The following is a 22,680-nucleotide window of genomic DNA, read 5'->3' as shown; positions in this document are numbered from 1 at the left end:
ATGGTACCTCCCAGCTACTTACGAAAGTTATTCTTGAGCTCAGCTGCTGAGCTCCGCCTAGGATGCTTCAACAATTCCCATGACCCAGAGCATGTGTGTGAGGTCCCTTCTGGGCCGGACCCACTCGTCCATCTGTCTAGGTGTCTGTCTGTTGAGGCCAGGTTGTAGCTCAGTTGTAGAGTTCTTCCCTAGCCTGTGTGAGGACTGACATTCCATGCCCAGCACTGTTAAAAAGAAAACATGAACGCAGCCATGTGCCAGGTTCTGCACTCTGGGGAGTCAGGGCGGAGCTGCTATGAATTCAAATAGTGACGCATAGAAGTATATGGCTGCAACTGTGACCAGAGCCATAAGGTGGGGTCTGGTTCTCCAAGGAAGCCAGAGACAGCAGGGATGGCTCTCTGGAGGAGGTAGTAGCTGATCTGAAGGAAGAGGCAATAATCTGGAGAGAAGAAGAAAGTGTATTGTGTCAGAAGGGGGTTGTGATGTAACCTCAGTGCCAGCTGCCAGCCACCCTTCCTCCACCACTGCAGATAGACCCAGCTTTGTTCTAGGGCCTACTCTCTATCCACTCCTTCTCCAATACACTCAGGTAGCCCTTGGCAAAGTTCAGGCTAATCATAAGGTCGGAGGGAGGCATGTAACCCATTCTGATGTTGAGAGAGGAACAGTCTGAAGGAGAACTACTGCAAAGTTATCAGCCAGTCCTTTTCCTACCTCTGGACACCAGTGATGCAGATGTGATGTCTAGGATTGCTGTAGCCATATTGAACCCCTGAGGCTGAGGCCAATGGTTGAGGAAGTTGAGCCAAAAACAAACAAAAAAAGCAAAAACCTGGATCACAGTGCTGCTGCTGAGCCTTCGGGTAAGCAGCCCTGAGCTACCTTACCCAGAACTTCTAGAAGGAGGTTCCTTTGTGTACGTGGTTTTGAGTTTCGGTTCTGGAGGTGTCAGTCAGGTTGGAAGTGTGACTAAGGGTTTGTCCTGCAGCGATTACACACTGAGCCAGCTGTTTTCACACAGATGTGGGAGGTGAGAGTCAAGGCTGTGGAGAATATAAATGGGACCACTTGTCACCCCCAAACCATTCTGGGTCCCTCTAGCTCCATTTATTTGTGTGTGTGTGTGTGTGTGTGTGTGTGTGTGTGTGTGTGTGTGTGTGAGTGTGTGTGTGTGTGCATGCGTGCATGTCACATATGCAGAGGTCAGAGGACAATTTTTGGGAGTTGGGTCACTTCTCTCATCTGTGAGTCCCAGGGATTGAACTCAAGTCCTCATCAGGCTTTGGGGGAAATGCCTTAACCCACTAAGCCATCTTGGTAACCCTAGGTCCATTTTAGGGAGCAACCTTTAACCCAAGAGGTTCAGAAGCTGAGACTCAGGGCGCAAAGGGAGGTTTCCAGAAGGTTCTTCAAAGAAGGCATGTGCCGTTTACAGTTACCTGGAGGAATCCTCCCACAGAGGAACAGAGCCTCCCGGGTTCCCAAGACTTCCTAGGTCGGGAGCCACCCTCTGCTGTGCTCTCTGCTTTAACTTGTGAGTACTTAAAGTTCCACCAGAATTTGTTCTACGGTAGTGCTATCCATGTATCTTACATTTCACTCTTCGTGCTGACATAAGTGTGTGTGGTATGTACATATGTACATATGCTCATGTAGTTGCATGCACAAATGTATAGTGGCTTTTGACGGTCGAATGAGAAATGTCCCCTGTAGGTTCACGTACTTGAACACTTCAGAAAGGTAGTTAAGCTCGAGCCAGCCAGCCGGCATCATCCTCTGTGGGACTGCTGTACTTCTTGGCTGTGCGTTTCTCAGTCAGAGATGAAGCAGCAAGGAACAGCAAGCAGGCCCGCCTTCAGGTTTCTGCTTAAGTTGCTTCGCTGACCACCCTGGGTGGTAGACTGCAACTTGGAGGTGTAAGCTGAAATGAACCCTGCCTTGCACTAAGTTGCTCTTGGTCAGAGTATTTACCATAGCGACGGAAGGAACTAGAGCAGCTGGGATGTGTGGCTGTCAGAGGCTGTGGACGAGACTTAGAAGTACGGTGAGCATTTCAGTGTCACCCCTGAGCTCTACAGGAAGGAGACAGAAAGGTAATGGAGGAAACCCATTTCCTGATTTCCATTTTCCTGCGTGTTCTTGATCAATAACTGATATTCGGGGAGGGGGGCTCTTAGCTCAATGCACTTGCATAAGAGCCGGCTGAGCCAGGAAATGGTGACACTCACCTTTAATCCCAGCACTGGGGAGATAGAGACAGGCGGATCTCTGAGTTCAAGGCCAGTCTGGTCTACAGAGTGAGTTCCAGGACAGCCAGGGCTACACAGAGAAACCCTGTCTCGAACAACAACAAACTAAACTGGACTAAATCCTTTCCTCCCAAGATGCTTTCAGTCATGGTGACTGCTGTTCTTGGTTGTCAACTCAACTACATCGGAAGTTAACTAAAACCCAAAAGACTAGGCGTACTTGCTAGGATTTCTTTTTTCTTAATTAGATCATCTGAACTCAGAAGACCCACTTCTAATCCAGATCTTTGATGTAGAAAGATCCACCTTTAATCTGGGCCATACCTTTTGCTAGCAGCCTAGATAAAGGACATGGAAGAAGGAAGATCAAGATCTCTCTCTCTCTCTCTCTCTCTCTCTCTCTCTCTGCCTTCTTGCTCTTGCTAACAATTCTTGGACCTTTCATTGTTAGACAGTCATTGTTGGACCATAGCTTGTAAGCCACTTTAATACATCTCATATGTATATATAGAGAGATATATAGATATAGATAGATAGATAGATAGATAGATAGATAGATAGATAGATAGATAGATATAGATATATATGTAATATATAGATATAGATTATATAGTAGACAAATCATTCTGTAATTCTGCTACTATAGAGAACCCTGTCTAATATAGTCACAGTCTTTGTCACAGCAATAGAAATTTAATTAAGACAGCAAAGCTGCCACGGGTGTCTAGTTATCTCTTGTTTGCCCACTGTTCACACTGGCCCTGCTCTAACCTGAGGTCCTAAGAGGGCAACAGCCTGGTTTAGCATTTGGGATTAGTTAGGGTTCTCTGTGCCTTATCTTTCTAAGTGTCTCCCATGGGCCCTTACAGAGCCTTTTCACATCTAAGAACCCACTCCGGTCTTGCAATATTCCTGGGAGATCAGGGACATCACCCCACTTTACAGATGGAGAGAGTGATATCAGAGGCCAGGCGGAATACCTGGGTTCTGCAGGTGAGGGGTGGCAAAACCAGATGCGGATAGAGGGCAGAAGTCTCCCAAAACCCAGCTGTTCTAGGGGGGAGCTTATCCAGGCAGTGGCAGCTGTTAGTACCCATTGGGACTTTATCCAAAGAAGCCAGAGCAGGCTGGGTGACATCCTGGGAACCATGACTTTCCCTACCAACAAAATGCCTGCTTACAAAGAGCCTGAGGATCTTGACTTTGGAGCTGCTCTGGTGCCAAGCCATAAGCAGAGGGAACTCCAGCCCCGGAGTGGGGGTGAGAGAAGATTGAGGTTGGGGGTAGGGTTCTGTGCAGATAGGGGTATGGAGGCCTCCCATTCAAGAAGAATAAGGTTTCTGTCCTACCCCAGTTGGAATGAGGGCTCTGGAGCCAAACAGCGAGGGCTAGGGCAGAGCCAGCCAACCTTTGGCACGTGAAGTGCCACCCTGCATTCATGGCAGCTAATCTCAGAGATATTCATCCCGCTAGCAGGCAGACACTCTGAAAGCTTTGACTGTTTCTGCCTCCTGGGGTCTCTACAGGAATGCCAGAGGTCAGCAGACATAGGCAGAGTTCATGCTGGTGGAAAGCAGGGGGCGGGCAGCGTCTGGGCACTGCCCGAGGCCAGATGGAGTCTTTGTGCTCTGTGCCCTGGGAACACTCTCAACCCCACAGACTGCCCACTGAAGAGAACCGGCCGACACCAGGCCAGGCCAGGGCCTGATCGCTCTGTAATGTCTGGGACAAGCAGAGTGCCTTCCTGGACACTGGTGCCACTGATTTCTGAAGATGCAGGCAACAGCCTCCAGATCCACCTTGCCAGACCCTGTCTATACAGCAGCCTTTAAAATGGAGGCTCCTGAATGCCATGGTTACATAGTAATGGGAACTCAAGGATACTTAATTGCTCTAACCGTCTTCCAGAGGAGGACACTTCATGGTGTCATTCTCTTTCCACCCTTATATAGATAGATAGGTTCTAGGGATTGGACGTGTGTCATCAGGTTTGTGCAGTGAGCACTTTCACCTATTGACTCACCTCGTCAGCTTAGTGTATGTAATTTTTTTTTCTTTTGGAACTCACTCTGTAGACCAGGCTGGCCTCGAACTCAGAGAGCCGACTGCCTCTGCCTCCCAAGTGCTGGGACTAAAGGCGTGCGCCACTATGCCACCACACCTGGCCCGTATGTGATTTTTTTTAAGACAAGGTTTCATAGAGCTCATACTGAGCCTGCTATATAGTTAAGGGAAATGTTGAATTCTCTGTCTTCTCACCTCCACCTCCAGGGATTTACCATCTCCTGCAGCTCCCCCAAGCCTCTCCTGCAGCTCTCCCAGAAAGCAGCCATCAGTAAGACCTAATGTGGCTGGTGTCCCCAGAATTGCATGTGTGCTCCTTCCCACAGACCAGGGAAGGCTGGATCATTCCCACACATCCTAGGGCTCTGGATCATGGGGCGCCTTCACCCCTACCACCTCATGAGAGGTGGGCAGCACCCCATCTCTTGTGGGTGCTGACCAATAGGGGTGAGTGTGTTCCCTGGGAGTAAGGAGGGTGTGCAGGCTCCGCACCAGCCTGACGAAGCCCGCCTGCAGCTCGGCCAGCTGCTCCTTTAGCTCTTGGTTTTGTGACTGCGCTCTGCTGATGGTGGTGCGATCACTGCATGCTCTCCAGGATCTGCTTGCGCTCTTCTGCCTGCTCTCTCCAGGGCTGACCCTTCCTGCTCCTGGTTTAGGTGACTCAGGCTCCCATTGTCCTGCACCTGGGCCCGCAGCTGTCCCATTAGACTTTCCAGCTCCTTCTGCAGCTGCTCAGCCTCTCCCTGCAGCCACTCTTCGGCCTCCGAGGGCCCAGCTGGAGGCTCTGGGGATGGCAGCTCCTCTGAGAAAGGAAGCAGGCACAGTGAAGGGTCCACCTTAGGCTTCTCAGACTCCAGTGTGAGTCAGGCTCCCCGCTCTAAGCTTTGGCTTCTTCTCTGTCAGGATCTTAGACGAGATAAGCGGTAAGCGTTTCAACCCACTCTAGTACAGTTCTGTGATGCTCAGTCATCTTCAGGGGGTAGCAGTAGATATGCCATCTTGCTCTGCACAGAGGGACACATGCTCAGAAAGACGGCAAGGCTTGTCACCTGGTCGGTCAGGGCAGAGACCTTTTGCCCCAGTTACAATGTTCTCACACCCACTTGCCCCCCAGGGCAATGGAAGCCACCTTCATGGCCTTTGACCCACTTCCGCTCCTCAGGTCACCCTTGCCCTACTCACCCATCTGACTCCACCCATCTGATTCCGGAGTGCCGCCAAGCTGGTCTCCAGCTCTTTTTTTTTTTTTTTTTTTTTGGTTTTTCGAGACAGGGTTTCTCTGTATAGCCCTGGCTGTCCTGGAACTCACTTTGTAGACCAGGCTGGCCTCTGCCTCCCGAGTGCTGGGATTAAAGGCGTGCGCCACCACGCCCGGGGCTTGGTCTCCAGCTCTTGTACCTGCCGTTCTCTGTGCTCCTTCTCTTCCTTCAGTGTGTGCACCTGCCCAAGGCACAGGGGGCGCTGGAGATCCCAGGCACCATCCATCCCCAGGCCCACCTCTGCAAAACCAAAGCCCCGAACCCCTCAGCTGCTCCACGCTGATGCTCAGGAAGAACAAAGACACCAGAGGTGAGACCTCACCTGCTCCGCCATTTGCTGTACCCTCTGCTGCTGCCACATTTGCTGCTGCCACATGGCACACTCTCCTTTCAGCTTCTCCGCATACTGATCTCTCTCCACCTGGAACTGCTTCAGTGACTCCATCAGCTGCATCGGTCAATGTACACGTTACACAGGGTTGTGTTGTTCGTCCTCACCTGCCCTTGGCCATCTGGGGTCATGCCCTTCCTCTCTCCCCCACCCACAGATCCACACCTGGCCAACATGGGTCTCCAGCTGAGCCTGCTCCTCCATGGCATGTTGTAACTGCTCATTACCGCCTGAGGCCACAGATTGGCTAAGGAACTGTATGAGGGTTAGGTCTGGGAGCATGGGCTGTTTCGCTGCAGTGCTTCCCACAAGAGCTTGAGCTAGGATGACAACCTGGGGTCATTGCCCTATGAGAAAGAGACAGGAGGAGCTAAGCAGACTCCTGCATGGGCCATTTAAATGAAACAGAATGATGACATTTCAACAGGCATGGGGGTGGGGGGTGGGGTCACACCTGCAATCTAGGTCTTGGAAGGCTAAGGTAAGAGAATTACCATGAATTCCAGGCTCACCTGGTGAGTTACAGATCACCCTGGGTCACTGATAAGGTTCTGTCTCAACACAGACAAACAGATAGATAGATTTTTTTCTTTTTCTTTTTCTTTTTCTTTTTTCTTTTTCTTTTTCTTCTTTTTCTTTTTCTTTTTCTTCTTCTTCTTCTTTTTCTTCTTTTTCTTCTTCTTCTTCTTCTTCTTCTTCTTCTTCTTCTTCTTCTTCTTCTTCTTCTTCTTCTTCTTCTTTTTCTTTTTCTTTTTTTCCAGACAGGGTTTCTCTGTATAGCCCTGGCTGTCCTGTAACTCACTCTGTAGACCAATCTACCTCAAACTTAGAAATCCCCCTGCCTCTGCCTCCCAAGTGCTGGGATTAAAGGCATGCACCACTACTGCCCTACTGATACATACATATATATATATATGTATGTATTCAGTCAGGACACTTCAAAAATGAAAATGTAGCAGTCACATCACCCTCACTATGTGGTCAAGGCTCTACTGTTGAACAATTACCGGAGAATTCTATCACAGAACCAGGAGGAGGTTCAAACCATCTGGGGCATGGCTGCAGGTCACCCCCACAGATGCAGAGACTGGGCCTTGGAGTGAGGGCTGTGCCTCTCACCTGCTGCAGCACCAGCTCTGACATCTCTAACTTCTTCTGCAGCTCCTCCACCCCCAACTGTGCAGCTGCTTTCTCTGCCGCGGGCACTCCAAGTTTCTCTTCCAGTTCTGAGTTCTGCTGCCTCAGGTCCTCATTGCTTTTGCTGTGGCCAGAGGCAGAGCAGAAAAGAAGGAGCCAAGAACAGAAAGGAACACATTTCAGAGTGACACATGAGCCTTGCCACACAGCACTGAGTCACAAGGGACAAGCCTCAGAGAGACTGAGTTACCTGGGGCCACAGCATGAGTCAGGAGCATGGCTGGGAACAGAGCACTGGCCTCCTTTCTGTTCTTTTTTTTTTTTTTTTTTTTTGGTTTTTGGTTTTTGGTTTTTTGGTCTTCTGAGACAGGGTTTCTCTGTGTAGCCCTGGCTGTCCTGGAACTCACTTTGTAGACCAGGGTGGCCTGGAACTCAGAAATTCGCCTGCCTCTGCTTCCCAAGTGCTGGGATTAAAGGCATGGGCCACCACTGCCCGGCCTCTTTCCCATTCTTACCTGTTCTTGCAAAGCTCCAGCTTGATGGCATCCCGCTCTTTGGTTAGGTCCTTGCTATACTGCAGATAGAGAAAGATGAGTCTAGACCTGGCAGGCTGAAGCAGCAGCTGGCACACCACCAATAGCCCTGGTGATATTCCACGGTGACGTTTCCTCTTCCTAATCATGCTTGGCATTCTTCCGAGACATCTCTACATTTCTAAGTCTCGTTTATGATTCTGTGAGTTTGTTTTGAGATGAGGGTCCTTCTATGCAGCTCAGACTGGTCTTAAATGATCAGCTTCTGTCTCCTAAAGGTCCACACCACCATCCCAAACTTTCAGAGTATTTTTTAAAAATCAAATCCAGACTGTGTATATTATATGCCACTGAGCCACAACTCACAACTCACAACACCAAGCTTTTAAAATTATTAATTAATTTTTAGGCGAGGGTTAGTGTATCTCAGGCTGGTTTCAAACTCACTATGCAGCTGAGGGTGACCTTCAACTATTTCTTATCCTCAGTCCTCTACCTTCTGAGTCCTGGAATTACAGACAGGCACCACCACACCCCATTTATGTGGTACTAGGACCAAACCCAAGGACTGGTGCTAGCTCCACCAGGGGGCCCTTCCTAACACATTTATTAGAATAACAACACACCAGTACTTCCTGAATCCACATATCCCACGGGGAGAGGCCCAGCCTTAGAGCTGTGGGAGCAGAAAGGGCACTGTCCAAGCTTCATTTCAGAGACAAAGTCCTTATAATCTTCCAAATACATGCAAACTCCACCCCTAACTCCATTAATATGTATCATGTCTCTGGAGAATCAAAGATAAAAGCTGCCTCAGAAATGCCTCATGGCCTCCCCCCCCCCCGGCTCTCTCGGCACCTCAGGTTGAGATGATCTGGGGAAGTTTCAAGCTGTGAAGTTCAGTTTCCCAGGAACTACCCCACATTATAGATGCAGTTCATCCCAGGGAGCCTGACTTGGGACACTCTGCTTCCCAAGTAGTAGGGAGTACAAGTGCAAAGTTCAAGATTCTGAAAAAGACTTCAGAGTCTCTCTGGAGAGTGGAAACCTGAGGAAAAGCCAACCCAACTCAAAACTGTTCCCCTGCGGGATGAAGGCATGTTGCTAATCTTTCTCCGCTCTGGGTGCACAAGAATTGTGATTTCTCGGATCCTTTCCAACATTTATTTTGTATTAATGTTGTTTGTTTGTATTAGTCTTTTTTTTTCTTCCTTTCTGTGAAAGAGTACATTTAGTTGAGGCATGGATAAGGGGTTATTTATAACAACAACTTAACAGTGGTATATGCTTCTGAAGAAAATGTCTCAGTAATGGTCTGGGATTAATCATCTGAAAGGAATAGAACCTTATCAGCCCTACCCCCTTCTAGGATGGAATGTGGATGAGCCCTGTCTTGGGTGCATCTTATGGAGGTGATCACAGCTACACTGACAATTTAAAAGATAGAAGAGTGTGCTCAGAAGAGAGCGCACTATCCATCCTTCCTTCTTTGGGTTCTTATGTCATGATGATGATGATGATGCTTAGTTTTTTGAGATGGAGTATCATGTAGGCTAGGCTAGCCTCTAACTTGCTATGCTGGTGGATGGTGAGGATGACCTTGAACTCTTCACCTTATGTCTGCATCTCCCAGGTTATAGGATTACAGCTACACACAGCTATGCCTATGCGGTTATACACAGTTATACATGCCACATATGAGGTGCTGAGGATCAGACCAAGAGCTTTTTCTAAAGCTGATTCCATACTTTCTTTCTTTTCCTCGTTACACATAATGTTAGAATTTGGTTTATTTCTATATTGTTACTTTTGTTTGTTTGTTTGCTTTTCGAGATAGGGTTTTTCTGTGTAGCCCTGGCTGTCCTGGAACTCACCCTGCAGACCAGGCTGGCCTCGAACTCAGAAATCCGCCTGCCTCTGCCTCCCGAGTGCTGGAATTAAAGGCGTGCGCCACCACTGCCTGGCTCTATATTGTTCCTTACAATGTTTTTTTCTAATCATATCCCAAGCTGAAGGTTGACTTGTTTTGTTGTTGTTGTTGTTTGTTTTGCTTGTGCTTCCTCTATAACCCTGTGATTTACATGTCACAAATTTTTCCATTGTTTCATGATATGGTCCAAAAACTGACTGACCATGAAATGTTTTATGGTATGCCAGTAACTGTCTTTTTATGATCATAAAAACAACTTCAAAATTGCGTTTTTTATTCGCTTGCTTGTTATAAAGAGACCTCCTACTCTTAGTCCAGGCTGCTTCCTTCTCTTACTCTTGAGGAGACTGTAAATTTGGCCCCAATCATAAAAATAATTTTTTTTTTTAACCTTGCAATGTCTAGGTGTTAGCTCCTGATTTTCAATACAACACCCAAGCTCTTTCATTCTTTCTGCCCCCCACCCCCTTCCTGATGTTCCCTGAACCTTGGAAAGGTAATACAGATGTTTAGGGCTCAGGGTTTAACAGTCACACTGTCAGCACTTGACCAGTTATGATTTTATCTGTAGTAATGACTGACCACTGAAAACACCCAGCTTCTCTGACTAAAGCTGGCATCAGTACTGATGGATAGGCATAAATATATTTAGAAGGCGATTTGACATAGACATACCATGTCCACTTAGCAAAACAGGAGCAGGGGATGACCCAGTACGGCCTATGGCCTCTGCAGTAACAGGCTGTACCTGTAGGCACACCCCCTTGACAGGACAGCAGTGTACTGTAGCATGCAGGTCCATGGTAAACAAGACTGTTGATGAGCAGCCCAGCAGCCTGTACAGTACCGACCAGGACTGTGACTGGCCCACAGGGAAGAGGCTTTCTGCTTGGTCCTCACTGGATTTCTCCATATCATGCAACCAAGTTGTGTAGTGTTTCCAGGAACAAGGTTTACCATCTAGTTTTTGGTGGATAACAGACAGCAGTGAGAACATTCTGAACTCTTTTGGGAGTCCCAGGAGTGTCGTGTGTGTGTGTGTGTGTGTGTGTGTGTGTGTGTGTGTGTGTGTGTGACATGTGCCATGGTGCATATGTGGCAGAGAACAAAAAGACAACTGTGTGTGGCTAGTTCTCTCCTCCCGACTTTCCTGGCTGGGCCATCTCAGTGACCCCATTGTGAGAGGCTTCTTGTTTGTGTGTATGTGTGTGTGTGTTTGTTTGTTTGTTTGTTGGAATGTTTTTGAGGCAAGGTCTCACAATACTGTTCTTGCTGGCCTAGAACTCTCTAATATGTAGATTAGGCTAGCTTCCTATTCACAGAGAGCCTCCTGTCTCTGCCTAACAAACGCTGGGACTAAAGTCATGTGCTTGGCATGTTGCTGAATTTTTGTTTGTTTGTCTGTTTAGTTGATTGTTTGTTTGTTTGGCTGGTTGGTCAGTTGGTTGGTTGGCTGGTGGCACCCTGACTTTGAAAATGGATGGACTCATTTGCATTTCTGCAGTACTGTGTCAGAGTCCCCTGGTGCCACATCCTCACCACCTCTTGTTGAACTAGAGGGATCATTTTATTCTTTCACACGGGAACACCCCATTTTCCCGATGTTCCAGAGGCTTTTCTCCCATGTGTGTTTTTGGCATCTGTACAGCTTCTGTTGTGTTCCACCGAGCTGCATTTCTGCTTTTGTGCCAGCACGTGATATCTTTGTTATAATGGCTCTGAAGCCAGATAGTATCATAGCTTCACTTGACACACCTGGGAGTTTCGTCACTTCAGTTAATGAATTTCCTTCAGTGGGTTGGCCTGTGGGCGCACATTCATGCGTTATTTGTTCATTGCTGACTGATGGAGGAGAACCCAGCCCATTGTGGGTGGTTCCCTGCCATGACAGATTGCAGGGGAGCTTAGGTCCCTGTGCTCACAGATAAGCACTAGAGACAGCAGAATTGTTAAACACACAAGCTTTTTTCTTCAACAGAAGAAATTGACATCTGTTCACCAGCAAGGCTAGAGTGGATGTTGTTTAATAGCTGGTGATCTTTTGGTGTTCTGTGGAGTCAGGGCTCACCCAAGTCTCCCAGACTCCCGAGTTCTGCTCTCGGTCAATAGAACCCATCCTCATGAAAGAAGTCCCATGTGCTTTGCAAAAGAGTTTGCTATCATGCTCATCTGAAGCTCTTCCTCCCTAGACCCTTATCCTGAGCATCTTCCTCCTTGGCCCTTATCCCAAGCAGTCAATAGAAACAGTTCACAGGTACTCTGCAAAAGATACACAAGGGAGTTTTCAAGGCTTAAGTCATGCCTTAAGCTTTGTTGTGATAATTGTCATGAGAAAACCTTTCCCCCAAAGTTTTCCTGTGTTTAAATACATTAAAAAAAAAAAAAAAAAAAACAAAAAAAAAAACAAACAAACAAAAAAAAACAACAACAAAAAAAACAACTGCACAGGGTCAGATTCCAGAATTTTGAAACAGCTTGACTAAGTCAGCCTCTATAAAGAAGGTAGTTGAGCAAGCTGAAGGGAGCAAGCAAGGAAGAAGTGTTCCTCCATGGTCTCTGCTTCAATTCCTGGCTCCAGGTTCCTGCTTGAGAGTGTGTCCCGGCTTACCTCAGGATGAGTGTAATGAGCTGATTTGCTTGAGGTGTCGACCCCAGCGAGGGAGAGCACGCTAGGACAGACACGTCTTCTCAGCACTATTCTTTCTTTTCAAGATTGCTTTAGCTCCCCTGTGTCTTCAGTATTTCCTTATGAATTTTAAGAAGTTACTTTAACAAGTCGGGTGTGGTGGCGCACGCCTTTAATCCCAGCACTCGGGAGGCAGAGGCAGGTGTATTTCCGAGTTTGAGGCCAGCCTGGTCTACGAAGTGAGCTTCAGGACAGCCAGGGCTATACAGAGAAACCGTGTCTCGAAAAAAACAAAAAACAACAAAAAAAGAAGTTACTTTAAGCCAGGTGGTGGTGGTGCATGCCTTTAACCCCCATACTCAGAGGCAAGCAGATCTCTGAGAATTTGAGGCTAGCCTGGTCTACAGAGAGAATTCCAGAGCTATGTGGAGAAACCGTATCTCAAAAACAAAACAAACATAAATAAATAGAAGAAAAAAAAAGAAGAAATATAAATGAAAGTTATAAATTACTTTCATTTTTTTTACACCTATGGATTCTTGCTATGTGCCCTGATCTATTTCAGAAAAGTTCCATGAGCTGCTGAAAAGGAAGCGTACCCTGCAGTGTTTGCATGGACTATTCTGTAGATGTTTGCTAAGTCCATTTAATAGATGATGTCGTTTAACTCTGATGGTTTTCTGTTCAAATTTTGTTAGAATAACCCCTTGTATTCTATTTTGTTAGATTAATGATCAATAGGGTTTTGATGAGAGTAAGTTATTGAAGTCACCCATTATTATTGTGTTCTAACATGACTTAGATTTTCCTGTAGACTTGTGTATATGTTATCTTTTCATTAGCCTGAAGGATTCCTTTCAGTATCCTCTGTGGAGCGTCATTATTGACCATAAATTTCTTTTCTTTCTTTCTTCCTTCTTTTCTTTCTTTCTTTCTTTCTTTCTTTCTTTCTTTCTTTCTTTCTTCCTTTCTTCCTTTCTTTCTTCCTTTCTTTCTTTCTTTCTTTCTTTCTTTCTTTCTTTCTTTCTTTCTTTCTTTCTCCCTTTCTTTCTTTTATCATGAATTTCTTTAACTTGCTTTTATCATGGAAATATTTTCTTTAATCTTCAAATACAACAAATAGTTCTGCTGGGTATAGTAGTCTTGTTTGGCAGCCCTGATCTTTCAAAACTTCAAATGTATTTCTCCAAGCCCTTTTGGATTTTAACAGTTCTATTGAGAAGTCAGCTAGTATTTTGACCAGGGTGGCCTCGAACTCAGTAATCTGCCTGCCTCTGCCTCCTAAGTGCTGGGATTAAAGGTGTGTGCCACCACCACCCGGCCCAATACATTTTTTTTTTAAGGCCTTGCAAACAGTTTACTGGGAGCCAAAGCAGGAGGATAACACATTCAAGGGTTGCCTGGTAATTTCATTTTCTTTTCTTTTTTTTTAATTAATTAATTTTTATTAGATATTTTCTTTATATACATTTCAAAAGCTATCCCAAAAGTTCCCTATACCCTCCCTCTGCCCTGCTCCCCTACCCACCCACTCCTGCTTCTTGGCCCTGGCAGTCTCCTGTACTGTGGCATATAAAGTTTGCAATACCAAGGGGCCTCTCTTCCCAGTGATGGCCGACTAGGCCATCTTCTGCTACATTTGCAGCTAGAGATATGAGCTCTGGGGGTACTGATTAGTTCATATTGTTGTTCCACCTATAGGGTTGCAGACCCCTTTAGCTCCTTGTGTGCTTTCCCTAGCTTCTCCATTGGGGGCCCTGTGTTCCTTCTTATAGATGACTGTGAGCATCCACTTCTGTATTTGCTAGCCACTGGCATAGCCTCATACGAGACAACTATAACAGGGTCCCTTCAGCAAAATCTTTCTGGCATATGCAATAGTGTCTGGGTTTGGTAGCTGATTATGGGATGGATCCCCGGGTGGGGCAGTCTCTGAATAGTCCATCTTTTCGTCTTAGCTCCAAACTTTGTCTCTGTAACTCCTTCCATGGGTATTTTGTTCCCTATTCTAAGGAAGAATGAGTCTCCCATTGGTCTTCCCTCTTCTTGATTGTTTTGTGTTTTGCAAATTGTATCTTGGGTGTTCTATGTTTCTGGGCTAATATCCACTTATCAGTGAGTGCATATCTAATGACTTCTTTTGTGATTGGGTTACCTCACTAAGGATGATATCCTCCAGATACATCCATTTGTCCAAGAATTTCATAAATCCATTGTTTTTAATAGCTGAGTAGTATTCCATTGTGTAAATGTACCACATTTCCTGTATCCAACTAATACAATTTTTTAATTTAGTGTTTTAACTGTAGTATGACGTATGAAGTTTCTTTTTGGTCTTGGTTTTCTATATGCCTCTTATAAACAGGGTGGGCATCTTTTTCTCCAGATCCTTAGAGTTTTCTGCTATGATTTTAAAAAAGCAATTTTATGGTTGATTTTCTATTTTTTGAAACAGGGTCACGTTATGTTTGTAGCTTTGACTGGACTGGAATTCACAGAGATCTGCCTGCCTCTGTCCACTGAGTGCTGGGATTAAAGACACATGTTACTATGCCTTACTTTAAAGATTTGTTGTTGTCGTTGTTGTTGTTTTGTTTGAGATAGGGTTTCTCTGTGTAGCCCTGACTGTCTTGGAACTTTTTCTGTAGACCAGGCTGGTTGAACACACAGAGATCTGCCTGCTTTTGCCTCTGGAGTTCCACATTCCAGGATTTTTTTTTTAATTATGTGTATGTGTGTGTGTGTGTGTGTGTGTGTGCCCTTTGAGGTCAGAGAATTCAAATACCCCTGAAGTTGAAGTTGTAGTGAGTTGTGAGATCTAATATTGAAGTGTCCAGATTGGAAGATTAAAGCAAGCTTATTATAGTGATGATAGTTTAGAAGGTGTACTGGCTAGTTTTATGTCAACTTGACACAGGCTGGAGTTATCACAGAGAAAGGAGCTTCAGTTGGGAAGTGCCTCGACAAGATCCAGCTGCAAGGCATTTTCTCAATTAGTGACCTAGTGGGGAGGTCCCCTTGTGGGTGGGACCATCTCTGCGCTGGTAGTCTTGGTTCTATAAGAGAGCAGGCTGAGCAAGCCAGGGGAAGCAAGCCAGTAAAGAACATCCCTCCATGGCCTCTGCATCAGCTGTTTCCTGACCTGCTTGAGTTCCAGTCCTGACTTCCTTGGTGATAAACAGCATTATGGAAGTGTAAGCTGAATAAACCCTTTCTCCCCCAAACTACTTCTTGGTCATGATGTTTGTGCAGGAATAGAAACTCTGACTAAGACAGAAGGGGACTGTATCAGGAGGAGCCCAGGGAGGGTATAGAAGCCAGTTTGGGGTCCCAGAAGGCAAGAGTCGAGCCTGAGTTGGGTGACCAAAGAATCCCTGCCACAGTTACTCAGAAGTAAATGCAAGGCAAGTGCAAAGTGTCTGAGGGTTCCTAGCTGGCTGAGAAGTCTTTGCTCCATAGATGCCAAGGGTCTAACGCACCTTAGAAGAGGTGGCCTCAGCTAATTTGCTCTGCCTCACTTCTCCAACACAGACACCCAAGTAGGGAAACGCAGGGCCACACCAACATGATCCTAAAGATAGGGTGCTACTGAGTGAGCTATGGAGAGGTGACCTTAGGCAGTATAGAATGGCCAAAGGTCCTAGGCCCATTGGTTGATAAGAAAGATGAAGGTTAAGAGACTGTGATCAGGATCGATGGAGTTAATCGCTGCTGAGCATACAGCCAGGACCAGTCCACAGCTTAACAGAGAGTGGGGTGGGGGGTTTCTCTAATAGAAGCCCTATTATCTTGAATGTGTTCATTGCTGATTGCTAGCTACCTGACTGAGCTAAGGCAACTGTCCATCCTGAGTCCAGTGGTGCCTCAGAAGACCCCAGCAGATCACCTTAGCCCAGCATGTCAGACCACAGAGCTCTGGTGTAGCCCCAGAGGCCCCTGAGTATCAGGGACAGGGCCTAGTTCTCTGATCCAAGGGTGTCTATGTAGGAGCTGGAGAAATGGCTCAGTGGTTCGGAGCACTGGCTATTTTTTCTAGCAAACCTGGGTTCAGTTCCCAGCCCTACTATGTCAGCTTACAATTGTCTGTAACTCCAGTTCCAGGGGAATCTGTTGCCCATTTCGGTCCTCCAAGGGCACCAGGCATGTATCTGGTGCACATACAGACAGATAAAATGCTTCATACACCAAAATAAATATATATCATGTTTATAAAAAGAGGGAATCTATGTTTATATAAGGGGGTAGGGGCAACTAGTCAGTTAAGTCCTGCATGGTGGCATGTATCCAAGCCATCTTGTGAAGGACCATGAACTCCAGGATTCTGGGACTCCAGGACTGAACTTAGACCTCCAGGCTGGTAGAACTATCTCACTGGTTTCTTTGTGCTGGTGGTGAACCTAGGGATGCTCATCAAATGCTCCATCACTAAGAGTCCCACTCATTACCTCCCTTTTTTTTTTTTTTTTTTTTTTTTTCTTTTTTGGTTTTTCGAGACAGGGTTTCTCTGTGTAGCCCTGGCTGTCCTGGAACTCACTCTGTAGACCAGGCTGGCCTCGAACTCAGAAATCCGCCTGCCTCTGCCTCCTGAGTGCTGGGATTAAAGGCGTGCGCCTCCATGCTCGGCTAATTACCTCCCTTTTAAACACACGGGGCAGAACATTGGTCTGCCGACAAACCACCAGCTAGAATGCCACAGCACTGCCCAAATGCAAGTGGCTCACAGCCAGTGTCTATGTGGACTCATTGAGACCAGCTTTCTTTTTTATTACTGTAAAATTAAGTTTTTCCCTTAAAATTAAAAACAATTGCTTTGGCTAACAGCTTATAAAAGCTTATTTGGGAATTAAAAGTATTTCCATAAAAGGAAAGGAAGGAAGCATTTGTAAAAAATAGAGAATCAAGGGGTTGTGAAGGAGGCTTACTGGCCACACAAGCCTGCAAATAGTAGTGTGGATCTCAGACTGGGCAGAGTAATGTAATTGCTTGTGAGTGTGGCTCTCCAGGGAGTTGGGGACATTTTCATGATTAACGATTGTGAGGGAGGGTCGAGTCCACTGTGGGTGGAGCCACCCCTGGGCTATGTAAGAAGCTGAGCAAGCCAGTCAGCATTCCTTCACAGTTCCTGCCTCCAGGTTTTCTTTTGAGTCTTTCTGTGGCTTTGTTCAATGATAAACTGTTACCTGGACATGGACGTGTAAGATGAAATAAACCCTCTTCTCTACACGGCTTGTTTTGTTTTGTGTTTTAAATCATGCTTTTATCCCACCAACATAAACCTAGCTAGGACAAATATCCCACCAACATAAACCTAGCTAGGACAAATATCCCACCAACATAAACCTAGCTAGGACAAATAAATATACAGTGGGATACAGTAGCTCACGACTGCAATCCACTCAAGAGACGAAGGCGGGAGAATCAGGAATTCAAGGCCATCCTTTGAGGCATACAAAGTTTGAGAGCAGCCTGTGTCAAAAAGAAGTTATTAGAGCCGGGCGGTGACTTGGTGACTTCTTCAGGAGGCAGAGGCGGGGGTGGAGGGGGGCGGGGGTGGAGGGGGGTGGGGGTGGAGGGGGTGGGGGTGGAGGGGGGGGCAGATCTCTGAGTTCCAGGACAGCCTGGTTTACAAAGGGAGATAGATGCAGGACAGCCAGGGTTACAGAGACCCAGAAACACTTTACTAATTGATGTTTAATGCTGGAAACCAGACTCAGGTCCTCACACATATTAGGTGAAGTGCTCTACCATGGAGCTACCCCCAATCCACAGTACTTAAAATTCTCAATCAAGCTTTCAGCACATGCATAATTTTTTTCCTTCTTTTCTTTTCTTTTCTTTTTTTTTTTTTTTTTTGAGGCAGAGTTTCTCTGTGTAGCCCTGGCTGTCCTGGAACTTGATTTTTGGACCAGTCTGGCCTGGAACTCAGAAATCTGTCTGCCTCTGCCTCCCAGGTGCATGGACCGAAGGCATGCGCCACCACATCCAACTATAGCCATGGGTTTTATTTATGTATATGCTACCCTGTTGCAAAAAGATTGTATGGCACCTTACAAAAATATATAAAAAAAACAGTAGAATAAAAATAAATCAGGGTAAAGGTACGTGCACAAAGCTAAAATGAAGCTGGTTAAACTCAATACAAGTGTTTAAAATGATCTCAAACTTGTCTTTGAGCTTCCTATTGTCTCAAACCAAGAGAAAAAAATGACTATTTCAACAGTTAGCTGGGGGCTTTGGTTTAAAGAGACCTAGTTCCGATCTCACCTCCATATGCCAGATACCCAACCCTGACCAAATCCCAAATCGCTCAACTTCATAACCTATAATGAGAGAAAATACTGCCGATTTGGGGGTTCCAGGGTTGATTAGTGTGACTGCAGGTCAAAGTGACTTCCAGTTCTGGGAGGTGCTGTGAGGTCTCTTCTATTCAATCCAGACCCCTCCTTCTATGAAGTACCTGTTGCCCAGAAAAATACAACCCAAGTTATGTGTGAGTGCACACATGTGTATGTATGGTATGTGAGTGTATGTGTATGAATGTGCATATAGTGTGTATATGTGTGGTGTGTATGTGGTTAAGTGTGTGAAGGTGTCTGTATGTGTGTTTGCATGTGTGGTAGTGGGAAGCCAGGTTTCCTTTAGAGCTCACCAATCAGCAGATTCCATCTCCTTAGCACAGCCCCTTGCCTGCTTCTCATCACCAACAGGACAAAATCTAATTAAAAACCGTGTCAGAAATTCCTTGGCTCTGTTAATTTATACAGTTTTGTTCTAGACAAGACTAGATGTGGCCCCTCCTTGGCTTGGTATTGAGCTTTGTAGAAACCAGCCTTTCGGAGAGCTCTTGCCCTGGCCATCTTGAATGACTGCAACTACCAGTTCTTTTGGGGCTTGTTACCAGCACGGCACAAAGATAGCAGGAAACATGCTCTGATGAGCCTTGAACCCCTAGTCTTGCCACTGACTACACTGCTGTGTGATCTTGAGTAAATTCCTATCCTTGTCCTCACCTGTCAATGGGCCTCTTTGTAGTTTACTTTCCACAGCATGTCCAGCACACTGATGGTCCTGAGATAACAGTGACAGTTTACCTGATTTGGAAACCTGGCTCTTCCATTACCAGCCTATGTGACAAGTAAGTTACCTGGGATTCAGTCTGACCATTTAAAAATGAGGAAATGAACTATGTTTACCATACAGCACACAAAGGCCTGAAAACAGAAGGGGCCTGGAGGACAACTGGGGACTATGGCAAGCCCTGTTGTCCCACCCCAGGAAACTATGCCACGTGTTTACTTTTCAAAACCAGTGTGTCCTAGCATCCCCTTTTCTCAGGCTGCTGTAGTTGCCTGAGCACCTCTCACATGGTTAGGCTATGACATCACAAAACACAGAGTCTTGAAAAGACCCACACCCAGGGCCAAGGGAAAGGCCGCGGCCTCCAAGTTCTCTGAAGAGGTTGGAAGAGGAGCCCGTGGTGGTCAGCTGGGTGGGGGAAGCTGGATGTGGCTACCACTGTGAGTCAGACCTGGCTGGGCTGGCTGTCACTGTCCCTCTTTATTTCAGGAGTGAGTTATTCCTTAAGTAAAACATCACCCAACAATGCCTGGAAGAAAGGAAGTCTGCACGGAACCTGCATCTCCCTTCCCAGCACGGCATAGCGGCCTTAGTGGGATTTCATTTCAGGGCACAAGGAAGTCTCCAGGGTCCAGGAGCAGGGTAGGGGTCAGCAGTAGACACCTTCAAGGGTACTGGGGATCAGTTGCTTTTGCAGGCAGAACTGTCTCAGTATAGGGCTTTACCAAAGGAGATCAGCTGTACCCCACCCCATATGGCTCCGCCCATACCCTAGAACTGCTGGGACCTGTATTTTCTTTGGTAAAACAAAGAGATGGGCAAAAGAACTTCTCTCCAGCTTTAAAAAGAATGTCCAAAGCTGCCATAAGGCTGGCTTGAAAGGTCATGTTCTTAGGGCTATCTGGGTCTGAAGGTCACAAGCGGTACCAGATCATCGAGCTGCCAATCCTATTTTAAGGTAGCTTATATATGTTCACTTGTGTGTCCACAATCCCATCTCAAAGAAAATCCTGGTGCCGAGAGCCCAGTCTACCCTCCCCTGCCTCTGCCTCCGGGTTTTATCCTGGAAGCTGAGAAGTCTCTTCTGAACTCCTGTCCTGTCTCCCTCAGATTCTCAGGCTGCTGAATCAGCCCACCAAATGATCAGATTAAGATCAACAAAGGAGACAGAGCCTGTTCCATCTTGGGGCCACCCACTCTGAGGACAAAGGCCTTACTCCTAGCAATCCCTGAGTGTGAACAGAATAGCGTTGAAGGCCCAGAAAATACCCCAGGCCCAAGGCTTTGAGAAGGGCTAAGGAAGGAGCAGTAACCTAGTGGATGGCCAAGGCGAGGGCTTCTAGTACAGGAGGACAGGGGAGCTGAGGCTAGCACCCCACATTGCCAGAGCTGAGCTGCCTATACCTTCTCATCTGCTGCAAAATGTGCAAGGAACATGGGGACTAGAAGTAGCTACAGAGGGAGGGCCATGGACCTGGCCAGCATTTGCTTCAGTTACTGCTTAGTGACTGTAATGGTGACCTTCTGGAATGTGGTTAGACAGAAGAGCAGGAGAGCACAGGGGCTGCCCATAGGTCAAGAGGCTCTAAGCTCAAGGTTACCAGCATTCGACCAGAAGAGAAGCCTGGAACTGCACAACAGCAGTGCGTAGGTCCCAAAGACCTTGCTTGCGGAGCCCTGGAAGGGGACTGGAGGTGAGAAGATTGTGGCAAGGTCATCTCATCTGTAAAACGGGGCTATCGTGAGGACATAGCCTACTCCAGCTGGAATGCTGCTCCTTTGGGCTTTAGTCACTTCATCTACTCAACAGGCTTAAGGGAAGAAGTAGAGAGAGTCAAAAGGGAAAGCGCAGGGAAAGCTCCCGGCGCAGCGTTGCTGTGGAAGTGTCACCTACTGGGCACTGAGAAAGCACTCAAAGCCATCAAAGCCAATACCTAGCCCAGGACACCCCCAAACGATACTTATATCAATTGCAAGAGTTGCTAGGGATAGCCCTTTCTCCTCTGCTGCTCTCCCTTGTGAACATAGATGCCCACTCAGACCACAAAGTGGAGAGTGTAAGTGAGCTGGTGGCCATTGTCCCAGGCATAGAGCACCCGCTCCTTGGGGTTGTAGTCAACCTGGGTGGTATAGGAATACTCATTGAGGAAGGGCAACTGTGGGTGAGCATCAGTGCCAGTGTGGGTGTCGAACGCATAGGCCACCTGGCCTTCATGCTGGTTGTAAGTGTCCACGGTGTAGAGGATGCCGCACACCAGAAAGCAGTTCCCATAGGAGTTCCTCCTCAGCCGTGTCTTCCACGTGGTCTCCCGGTGCACAGAGAGGTCTGCTGGGTCCAGGCGGCTCAACACAATCACCTCATGCTGTGTTTCGTCATGCTCATCCACAGCTGGGTAGATGACCCACAGGCCGCTCTCATCCACGGCAAAATCAATGTCCGAGTGGCCACGCCACTTCCAGGGTGTGGTGTCCTCATAGACCACATCAGGCAGCAGGGCCCAGGAGGCCACAAAGCGTTGGCGCAGGTCATATTTGATGATATTCTTGGTGAAGGCACGGTTGTAGTAGAAGGCACCCTGGTACACAACATGGCCTGTGCCTATCCAGTTGTAGGGTAGTTTATACATATTACTCCATCGGCCTGCATATGGAAAGTAGACGGTCATACCAGGGTACCCTGTTCTGGCTAGTTTGATACAACCTAGAGGAACTGCCCAGCCTGTGGTCCTATCTGTGAGAGATTATTTTGCTTGAGATGGAGTGTCTAGCCCACCGTGGGTGGTTCCATGCCTAGGCAGGTGGTCAGGGCTGTATAAGAAGGCTAGCTGGGCCAGGTGTAGTGAGATATGCCTTTAATCCTGGCACTTGGAAGGCAGAGCCAGATGTATCTCTGTGAGTTTGAGGTCAGTTTGATCTCTACAGAGTGAGTTCCAAGACATCTGGAGGTATATAGTGAGACCTTGTCTCAAAAAACCAAAACCAAACAAACGCTAACAAAAAAGACAAATAGTACAGAAGTTAGCTGAGCTTCTGAACAAATAAGAGAGCAAGCCAGTAAACAGTGTTCCTCGGGGGTTCCTGACTTGATTTCCTGGTCCTGACTTCCCTCAGTGATGGGCTGGTACCTAGAAGTATAAAGTAACCCCTTTCTGTCTCAAATTGCTTTGGGTTTATCACAGCAACAGAGACCATCAAGGGCTCACCAGTGCCCAACAAGTACTTTGCACCAACTTAGTCAACCATGTGGCTAGACCTAGGTCCATCATCTAGTTCACAAAGATGGTGTCATGAAGGAAGCACTAACATCATTCATGTGTTTGTGAGTCCTGGGCTCTGGGTCCCCAGTTGTGACACTGGTACCTAGGAATGAGGAGCAGGGTGACTTGGGTCCTGTGCTCTGTCTTGGAGACT

At 46.9% G+C, this 22,680-nt stretch overlaps 1 protein-coding gene, 1 long non-coding RNA gene and 1 pseudogene across 2 annotated transcripts in view; all 3 read right to left on the bottom strand.

The window, feature by feature from the left end:
- Positions 1 to 25: 25 nt before the first annotated feature.
- Gm39801 lies at positions 26 to 2,252 on the bottom strand. Its single transcript, XR_866175.2, has 3 exons — positions 1,727 to 2,252; positions 718 to 1,046; positions 26 to 442 (listed from the first exon to the last, which is right to left on the bottom strand). It is a non-coding gene; the product is annotated as a predicted gene, 39801 (long non-coding RNA).
- Gm13474 (predicted gene 13474) lies at positions 4,809 to 7,678 on the bottom strand (annotated as a pseudogene).
- The window catches only part of Olfml2a (olfactomedin-like 2A), a 28,606-nt gene continuing 26,965 nt past the window's right edge, over positions 21,040 to 22,680 (bottom strand). Inside the window, exon 8 of the mRNA NM_172854.2 lies at positions 21,040 to 21,910. Coding sequence (NP_766442.1) covers positions 21,306 to 21,910 — 605 coding nt within the window. The 3' untranslated portion in view covers positions 21,040 to 21,305. The remainder of the gene's footprint in view (positions 21,911 to 22,680) is intronic.

The sequence above is a fragment of the Mus musculus genome, chromosome 2 (assembly GCF_000001635.26).
Source record: "Mus musculus strain C57BL/6J chromosome 2, GRCm38.p6 C57BL/6J".
NCBI lineage: Eukaryota > Metazoa > Chordata > Mammalia > Rodentia > Muridae > Mus > Mus musculus.
This window is presented reverse-complemented; position numbering and strand designations above follow the sequence as displayed.